The sequence below is a fragment of the Coregonus lavaretus genome, assembly GCF_964263955.1.
Source record: "Coregonus lavaretus genome assembly, chromosome: 9".
Taxonomy (NCBI): Eukaryota; Metazoa; Chordata; class Actinopteri; order Salmoniformes; family Salmonidae; genus Coregonus; species Coregonus lavaretus.
Window position 1 is genome coordinate 37,645,202 of NC_139996.1, and position 9,557 is coordinate 37,654,758.

Below are 9,557 nucleotides of genomic sequence, written 5' to 3' on the forward strand. Positions count from 1 at the left end.
TAAGTTATCTAAATCTCTTAGCAGCTAAATTTGCATAGCTGAGATGGTTGTATGCCCCATATACATACACTACATGACCAAAGGTATGTGGACACCTGCTCGTCTAACATCTCATTCCAAAATCATGGGCATTAATATGGAGTTGGTCCCTCCTTTGCTGCTATAACAGCCTCCACTCTTCTGGGAAGGCTTTCCACTAGATGTTGGAACGTTGCTGCGGGGACTTGCTTCCATTCAGCCACAAGAGCATTAGTGAGGCCGGGTACTGAAGTTGGGCGATTAGGCCTGGCTCGCAGTCGCCGTTGCAATTCATCCCAAATGTGTTCGATAAGGTTGAGGTCAGGGCTCTGTACAGGCCAGTCAAGTTTTTCCACACCGATTTTGACAAATCATTTCTGTATGGACCTTGCTTTGTGCACGGGGCAATTATCATGCTGAAACAGGAAAGGGCCGTCCCCAAACTGTTGCCACAAAGTTGGAAGAACAGAATTGTCGAGAATGTTATTGTATGCTGTAGCGTTAAGATTTCCCTTCACTGGAACTAAGGGTAGGCCTGAACCATGAAAAACGGCCCCAGACCATTATTACTCCTCCACCAAACTTTAGAGTTGGCACTATGCATTGGTGCAGGTAGCGTTCTCCTGGCATCTGCCAAACCCAGATTCTACCGTTGGACTGCGAGATGGTGAAGCATTATTCATCACTCTAGAGAACGCGTTTTCACTGCTTAGAGTCCAATGGCGGCGAGCTTTACACCACTCCAGCCAACGCTTGGCATTGCGTATCTTAGGCTTGTGTGCGGCTGCTCGGCCATGGAAACCCATTTCATGAAGCTCCTGACGAACACTTCTTGTGCTGATGTTGCTTCCAGAGGCAGTTTGGAACTCGGTAGTGAGTGTTGCAACCAAGGACAGACGATTTTTACACGTTATGTGCTTCAGCACTCGGCTGTCCTTTTCTGTGAGCTTGTGTGGCCTACCACTTCGTGGCTGAGCCATTGTTGCTCCTAGATGTTTCCACTTCACAATAACAGCACTTACAGTTGACCGGGTCAGCTCTAGCAGGGCAGAAGTTTGACAAACTGACTTGTTGGAAAGGTGGCATCCTATGATGGTGCCATGTTGAAAGTCAATGAGCTCTTCAGTAAGGCCATTCTACTGCCAATGTTTATCTATGGAGATTACATGGCTGTGTGCTCGATTTTATACACCTGTCAGCAACGGGTGTGGCTGAAATAGCCAAATCCACTAATTTGAAGGGTTGTCCACATACCTTTTTATATATAGTGTAACATTCTGTTGGTGGCAATAATTTTGTATAATTATTTAAATTGAAAAACTAAGTTCTGAATCAAGTGTTGTTTTGCGTATTGGCAGCCGATACATTCGCAACACCTGTTGAATATGACCGTGCAGCAGCACAGCTACAGTCACACAGTTTTTATTTAACTAGGCAAGTCAATTAAGAACAATTTCGTATTTACAATGACAGCCAACCAAGAGGCAAAAGGTCTCCTGCGGGGACAGGGGCTGGGATTAATTTTAGAGCCAGTTAGGCGAAAAATCTGTCATTGCCCTCCTATAATCGCTCTGGGTCAATGACGTAGGCCTGAATGTAAATTCATAAACCATGAAACTGGTAGGCTATATCTTTCTATTTATGACGAATTATTTTCATTTATTTTTACCCAATTTTGGTCTTTAATAAAGGGCAGACAAACATTCCCTAACTTCTCCCCCTTCCACTTGCCTCCTCCATTTTTGCAGTAGCCTAATGCGCAATCAGTTGGTTGTAATTTTGGATAGAGCACACATTTCCATATATTTTTGTTAGCTGCACATGTGACATAACTCTACCATTCCTATTAATAATATCATAAACAAAGGTAATTCATTTTTGTACAAAAATAAATGTTTGACTAGTTTGTTACTTTATTTAATTGATGATGATTCCGGGAATTATATCTCTAGCTGCGCGAAGTCTAGGGTAGGAACCCAGAATTGAACACGTCAAACAATTTCCGTTACTATGGAGATAGACGGTAAACAAGAGGCAGACGACAACACACATCTTGTCTAATCCAAGCAAGGTAACCGGCATAAAGAAAAGTTTATCGTTCTCCATAAACTGTTTAATCCTGTAATAGTTGCTACGTACAATATTTATTCATAGAAATTTGCCAATGTGTTATTGTCTGGATTGCGGAAGTATGTCACCTGTTTGGTAGCTAACGTTAACACTGCTAGCTTTGCTAGCTAGCTCTCGTTAGCTCACATGGATGTAGACGTCAAAATTGGGTGCGTTCGTAAATTGCCTCCAGTGTGTCAGAGTGCGCTCTTGGCCGTTCGTAAATTCAGAGCGTTTTCAGATTGTCCGTTCGAGTGCTCTGAAATCGGAGTAGATAGCCAAAATGAATTTACGAACGCACCCATAAACAGTCCACTATATTAGCTATATGAGAAAATGTGATTGTTAGTTATTGATATGCCTAAATACAATTATTTTTCTAGATGGAGGTTTTGCCTAAAGTGGAGTCTGACAAAGAGGTTGCCATTGATGAAGCTGAAGAGGATCGACAGGATGAGGTTAACGAGGACCTGCTTAAACTAGAGGAGACCCTCTGCAACATACAAATAACCCCAACGTGTTCCCAGTGAGGTTACTAGAGGGCATTCACTTTTGTTACACTTTTGGTCATGTTTAACTAGGGCACATGGTTATTGATTCATATGGCTTTCTACAAAAAATTATAAACATACAGGATGTTTACGTTTAATGTAATGATTACTTACACAATGACTTGGAGTGCACTCACATACAGTGGGGAAAAAAAGTATTTAGTCAGCCACCAATTGTGCAAGTTCTCCCACTTAAAAAGATGAGAGAGGCCTGTAATTTTCATCATAGGTACACGTCAACTATGACAGACAAAATGAGAAATAAAAATCCAGAAAATCACATTGTAGGATTTTTTATGAATTTATTTGCAAATTATGGTGGAAAATAAGTATTTGGTCAATAACAAAAGTTTCTCAATACTTTGTTATATACCCTTTGTTGGCAATGACACAGGTCAAACGTTTTCTGTAAGTCTTCACAAGGTTTTCACACACTGTTGCTGGTATTTTGGCCCATTCCTCCATGCAGATCTCCTCTAGAGCAGTGATGTTTTGGGGCTGTCGCTGGGTAACACAGACTTTCAACTCCCTCCAAAGATTTTCTATGGGGTTGAGATCTGGAGACTGGCTAGGCCACTCCAGGACCTTGAAATGCTTCTTACGAAGCCACTCCTTCGTTGCCCGGGCGGTGTGTTTGGGATCATTGTCATGCTGAAAGACCCAGCCACGTTTCATCTTCAATGCCCTTGCTGATGGAAGGAGGTTTTCACTCAAAATCTCACGATACATGGCCCCATTCATTCTTTCCTTTACACGGATCAGTTGTCCTGGTCCCTTTGCAGAAAAACAGCCCCAAAGCATGAAGTTTCCACCCCCATGCTTCACAGTAGGTATGGTGTTCTTTGGATGCAACTCAGCATTCTTTGTCCTCCAAACACGATGAGTTGAGTTTTTACCAAAAAGTTATATTTTGGTTTCATCTGACCATATGACATTCTCCCAATCCTCTTCTGGATCATCCAAATGCACTCTAGCAAACTTCAGACGGGCCTGGACATGTACTGGCTTAAGCAGGGGGACACGTCTGGCAATGCAGGATTTGAGTCCCTGGCGGCGTAGTGTGTTACTGATGGTAAGCTTTGTTACTTTGGTCCCAGCTCTCTGCAGGTCATTCACTAGGTCCCCCCGTGTGGTTCTGGGATTTTTGCTCACCGTTCTTGTGATCATTTTGACCCCACGGGGTGAGATCTTGCGTGGAGCCCCAGATCGAGGGAGATTATCAGTGGTCTTGTATGTCTTCCATTTCCTAATAATTGCTCCCACAGTTGATTTCTTCAAACCAAGCTGCTTACCTATTGCAGATTCAGTCTTCCCAGCCTGGTGCAGGTCTACAATTTTGTTTCTGGTGTCCCTTGACAGCTCTTTGGTCTTGACCAAAGTGGAGTTTGGAGTGTGACTGTTTGAGGTTGTGGACAGGTGTCTTTTATACTGATAACAAGTTCAAACAGGTGCCATTAATACAGGTAACGAGTGGAGGACAGAGGAGCCTCTTAAAGAAGAAGTTACAGGTCTGTGAGAGCCAGAAATCTTGCTTGTTTGTAGGTGACCAAATACTTATTTTCCACCATAATTTGCAAATAAATTCATTAAAAATCCTACAATGTGATTTTCTGGATTTTTTTTTCTCAATTTGTCTGTCATAGTTGACGTGTACCTATGATGAAAATGACAGGCCTCTCTCATCTTTTTAAGTGGGAGAACTTGCACAATTGGTGGCTGACTAAATACTTTTTTTCCCCACTGTACATACATAATTTTATTGTATTCACATACTTACTACATGCTTAGACAGCTGCATCAACACTCATGCTCATATCCAATCCTAACAGGCCAGAACGGGCACAGGAGGTTGACCTGTCCCAATACCCTACCTCTTATAAGGAAAACTCCCCACAGGAAAAGCTGCTGCTTGCCATCGCTGACAACTTCTGCTGCCAGTATGTGCACCTTTACCCTGACCGAAAACCCCTTCTGCTGTGCCCACTCAATGAGTGTGGAGTCCAGGTAAACACCACAGCATTCACAATTACACTCACTTTTGACTTTGTTTTCTCTGTGACATGTTTGTTGTGCACACTGACACCCATACTTTCTATGTTCCTCCGACATCCCCTCTTTGAATGGGCATTTTTGTCACTCTTACCTTTCTAACGGCCAAAATAGAAATTTGTGAGTACAACCTTGAGGCCCACCTTGCTCTCATACCCGGAGCTATACAGCTGGGAGGGATGTGCAAGCTTTGTGTCAGAGTTCTTGTCTTTAGAGCCACTGGATCCCCCCATTGACCCGGTAAGAGAGAGAGACATCTCTTTGTTTGTCCTAAAAATGATATTATAATAATAGAAGATTTGGTGTATTTACTTTTGTATATAAGAGACATAAGGAGTATTGTTCTTCTTCATCTCTAGCCAAGACACCTCTACTCTCCAACCTGGTTGATGCAGACTCAGAGAGGCTCCTGCTTTGATTTCTCTACTCTGCTGTGTAGTCTGTTGCTGGGTGCAGGCTACAACGCCTACTGTGTTAGTGGATACGCTGTGAAGGAAATGTGTAGCCTCAACCAGTCCCTCCAGGAATGTCCCCTACTGGTTACACATGTTAAGGTGAGTGGCCTATAGCAACCTGGCATCACGACCTTTACATTGCCCTCCAGTACCACTGAACCGGTATATCAGCTATAATTTCATGTTCAAATTATGTAATTTCACTTTATGCGTCTCTTATAGCACAGTTGCATCACTCTTGTGGTTTTCCTGTGGGTGGGTGTGTGTGTTTCAGGGAAAGGCTACTGAGCAGAAGCGACAGGTGAAGAAGTACTCGGTGAAACCACCACGGGACCTTCGCAGTGGCTTTGAGCAGCGTCAGGAGGAACGCAGACAGGCTGATGCACAGGCTATCCTCCTGAAGAAACAGCAGGAGGCAGAGAGACTCCAAGAGGTAAGGAGGCAGCTGCAGAAACACTCTGAGAAACAAATTGTCAATGTATTGTCCCTGTTTGAGCACAGGGTATATGTCTGTGACTGTCCCTCTGTTATGTGCCTCAGGAGCGAGAGAGCCTTCCCCCAGATCCCCTGTTGGGCCTGCGGGTCCACTGCTGGGTTCTCATTCTGTCTGGCAACCGGGAGGTTCCAGAGAACTTTTTCATTGACCCACTCACAGGGAAGAGTTTATCCACTACCAACAAATGCTTCCTGGGCATAGAGAGCATCTGGAACCATCAGAACTACTGGGTCAACATGCAGGACTGCCGCTTCGGCTGTGCGGTTAGTAATGCCCTTTTGTCTGTGACAATGTGTTTGGACTGTATGCATGTACTACATGTATTATATCTTGCTCACAGAGGTAGTGACAAGGTGTTTTTGAAGTGTTTTTGAAATTGGGGAATCACTGGATGTTTTTGCAGGAGATGAATTTCGACCTTGGGGATGCGGTGAAGTGGGAGTATCTGCTCTATGGCACAACTGGCCAATCTCTGCTTCTCATCCCTGATATGAAAAAACAGCAGGAGGCAGAGGATGATGAAGAGGTGCATCCCAATCTCACTCTCTCTCACTCAACTCTGCTCTGGTGCCCTTTACCCTTGATTCTGCACACCCTCTATGACATAGACTGTGTGGGAATAAATGGTGAAGTTCATGCATGGGCGTATATTTGTGCTATCATTTACTATGAGCCTGTGTACCTTGTTGTTTTTCTGAAGGAAGAAGTGGAGGAGCCCAAGGTGTTTGAAATGCCTCCATCCTGGGTGAATCAAATCAACATCTCACAACAAGGTAAGTCATTTGTTGCTTTACTCAGCCTCATAATCTTGCATAACTAACTGGACCTTCTGGCCTGGATTAACCAGCCTAACCCAGTGTTATGTCTCCTATCCTTATCAAATGTTACATGCTCCATCTGTCTGGCCTGACTGACCTTTGTGACTTTGTCCAGACATGGAGACACGCTGCCCTGGGGGCATGAAGGTTATCCAGTATCGGAAGGCCAAGCTGGAAAAGTTTGCACCCTACCTCCTCCCGGATGGTCTTGTGACACGTTTGACCACTTACTCGGACCTCGACTGTGAGTTGCATATTATTGACATATTGAGTCATGGTGCTGTGATTGCCTAATATGTGTTACAGTAAAAGTCCTAAATGTAGACTGATAAAGCCAGCACACTGATAAATGATCAGCAATAATGCCTCTCTCTGGTATCTGAACTCTGACTTGAGTCCGTCTCTGATTAATCTATCTCCTAACTCAGACACTGACTCCCGTTTCCCCCTGTCCCCCTCTGGTGTGTTTCTGTAGGTACCCAGTCCAGCACTGTGAAGGAATGGTACCAACACAGGCATGACCACTTAGAGGAACGGGAACTGAAGAAAGCTAGCAATGTCACTATTGAGCATTTCAGACCTGGACGAAGCTACGCTTTAAAATGTAACTGTTAGAAAATTGGACAAAGTGATAAACACTTACTGTAACTTGAACCCAGTCTCATAAGTGATACATCACTCTGCCATAGTCATGACATAACAGCTAGTGTCAGTTTATGACAACTGCCTTAACCATGTTACAACTTTTACATCAGATAGTGGATCTAATAAATGTGGACAAAAGTGACAAGAGAGCATAGATGACGAATGTGTGTTTTGCTGTCAAGCCCACAGATATATCACTATGACTCCAGAGACAGAGCGTCAGATGGATTTCTACAGCCATGCCCGAGCAGACGGGCTGGCCAGACGGGTCGAGATGCCCTTTGAGATGACAGAGACCTTCGAGGATCGACCAGACTTCATGTACCACCGTCATGTCATTTTTGGCAAGCGTGTCAAAGTGTTCAGCCCCAGTAATACTGAGGCACCTGACCAGGGGCAACGCCCTTTACAGGTAATACTGCTTACATTACATGATAATAACTGGTTGCACTACCATTCAAACATAACTCAGTTTGGGTAAACTTAACACCACCATTATGTGTCATATACATGTCTGTATCACTGGAAAATATATGTCTAAACATTTGACCAGCTTTGATGATATCTCCGATGGTCTATGAGCAGAAGGTGGTGGAGCGGTTCAATCGAGACCGGTCCAAGCCAGCCGGGGAGGACGTAGCAGAGCGTATCTTTCTAGTGTCTGAGGACAGGATCCAAGTGACATACCACCGGGAGGACGACCGGGTTATTCCTGCTTGGAGAAACTTCATAAAGCCCAGAGATTCAGGCGATTCCCAGAACCCACACTCCTTCACCCCTCAAATGGCCTCCACTTTCCAGGTCATACATCACCAGGAAAAATAAACAGTACCTAAACAACAACCGATTCACAGATAATTAATTTACAACTCGCACCACAAGCAATTTGAGATAACATATTCTTCTGTTAATTGGTTTGAAGTGAACTAGGGTGTTTTTCCAATCATCTTTATGTATGTGCTTTCAGGTAGATCCATTTGAGAAGCCCAGTAAGAATCTCTTTCAGTATGAAATGCTAGTCCATATGATGAAGGAGGAGGAGAGCGTTGCTCTCAGAGTCAAGGAGTCTGAAAAAGAGGTATGCATGTGTTGTGTGGGTACTCTGGCATGAATTGAGAAACCTTTTCCAGTATGTCTTAAAATGAGAGAAATTGAAAAGTAATACCCAGTATGTAGTTGGTAATTGAGAGTGCATTTGTATTTTTCCTCAGGTGAGGGCGGTACTGGGTGTTAGGGAACAAGAAGAGAGCAGTATTGAGCTTCACATCTCTATCTACAACACAGCGAGAAATGAGAGAGCACGCTGCCACCGAGAGGCACTGGTGAGAATCACACTCTTATCACAAAAGGCTGACTGACCCTCAGTAACCTCCTTAACCTAATTCCACTCTACCTCATGTCCAGGAGCGGACGGCCAAAGAGGAGCGTCTCCGACAGGAGGAGAAGGAGCTGGACTTCTTAGCACCGTTTCTGGCCCAGCTGGGTGACCCAGAGAACCTGACCAGACCGGCTGCTCTACAGCTGAGGAACGACTGCCTGGCTGACCTGAAGCAGCGGCTCATTGATAAGGCCAACCTCATACAGGCTCGTTTTGAGAGGGTACGTCAAAACAGAGGATAAGTGGAATCAAAAGAACAAACAGTTTTGTGAAAATCTGTACAATAATGTTAAAATAAACAAAACAAGCAAAGGTTCAAGGTTTGGGAATAATCATGGTAGAACAATATTGGTAAAATAATGGTTTAATTTTCATGGGCATCTCTATAGTTTGTCATGTTTCTCTATTAATGTATTGTAATGCATACTGTATGTTTAGGAGACCCAGGAGCTTCAACAGAAACAGCAGTGGTACCAGAAGAACCAGCTCACTATGACCAAGGAGGATGAAGATGAATACCTTGCCTACTGCTCTGATGCCATGTTCAGGATCCATATTCTCAAACTGCGTCTGAGCAGGTAAGCACTAAAAAGTTTCAGTGTCAAAGCCTTGATTTATCATCGATATAGTAATTATTTCACATGACTGGGCTTTAATATAGATGTTTACATACTTCCATTGTTATTTTGTGTTTCAGGCATAAGGACAAAGCCCCCCAGAAATACATGGCTCTGGATGAGAGACTGAGACGAGACCCCAGACTGGCCAATCACCTGTGGTGATGAACATGGACACGTACAGCTCCCTAATCACATCCTTCCCCCACCCCATGATCTGACACTCCTCAATTTCTCTGTCTTGATTAGGTATACCACCACTCAAAGCAATAAACTAGTTTTTTATCAGTGATATTCTGGCTCTGAATAATTTTCATCATGACAATTCGTTTGAGCTTGACAAGACTGGATGTTTTTGTTAACTGGATTGAGTTAATTTGCCATGGCTCTATCTTGAACTATTCAATAAAAAATGGTATCC

The 9,557-nt window shown here is 43.7% G+C and overlaps 1 protein-coding gene across 1 annotated transcript; it reads left to right on the forward strand.

The window, feature by feature from the left end:
- The first annotated feature begins 2,025 nt into the window (after positions 1–2,025).
- Positions 2,026–9,429, forward strand: ccdc135 (coiled-coil domain containing 135). The gene is made up of 18 exons (XM_084168338.1): positions 2,026–2,089; positions 2,511–2,653; positions 4,508–4,682; positions 4,842–4,967; positions 5,087–5,281; positions 5,457–5,615; positions 5,723–5,941; positions 6,082–6,204; positions 6,379–6,451; positions 6,612–6,740; positions 6,972–7,100; positions 7,324–7,553; positions 7,727–7,942; positions 8,109–8,219; positions 8,353–8,463; positions 8,546–8,740; positions 8,958–9,097; positions 9,217–9,429. Exons 2-18 carry the CDS (start codon positions 2,511–2,513, stop codon positions 9,299–9,301), a joined length of 2,559 nt encoding a protein of 852 aa, XP_084024464.1. The 5' UTR covers positions 2,026–2,089; the 3' UTR covers positions 9,302–9,429.
- The last annotated feature ends 128 nt before the right edge of the window (positions 9,430–9,557 follow it).

What these genes read in the sequence shown, in the direction of transcription:
- ccdc135 (XM_084168338.1), top strand. Translation starts at nt 2,511, where the DNA reads ATGGAGGTTTTGCCTAAAGTGGAGTCTGACAAAGAGGTTGCCATTGAT. An exon ending in TGGATCCCCCCATTGACCCG is followed by an intron (nt 4,968 to 5,086) that starts GTAAGAGAGAGA and finishes CTTCATCTCTAG; the next exon opens with CCAAGACACCTCTACTCTCC. An exon ending in TACTGGTTACACATGTTAAG is followed by an intron (nt 5,282 to 5,456) that starts GTGAGTGGCCTA and finishes TGTGTGTTTCAG; the next exon opens with GGAAAGGCTACTGAGCAGAA.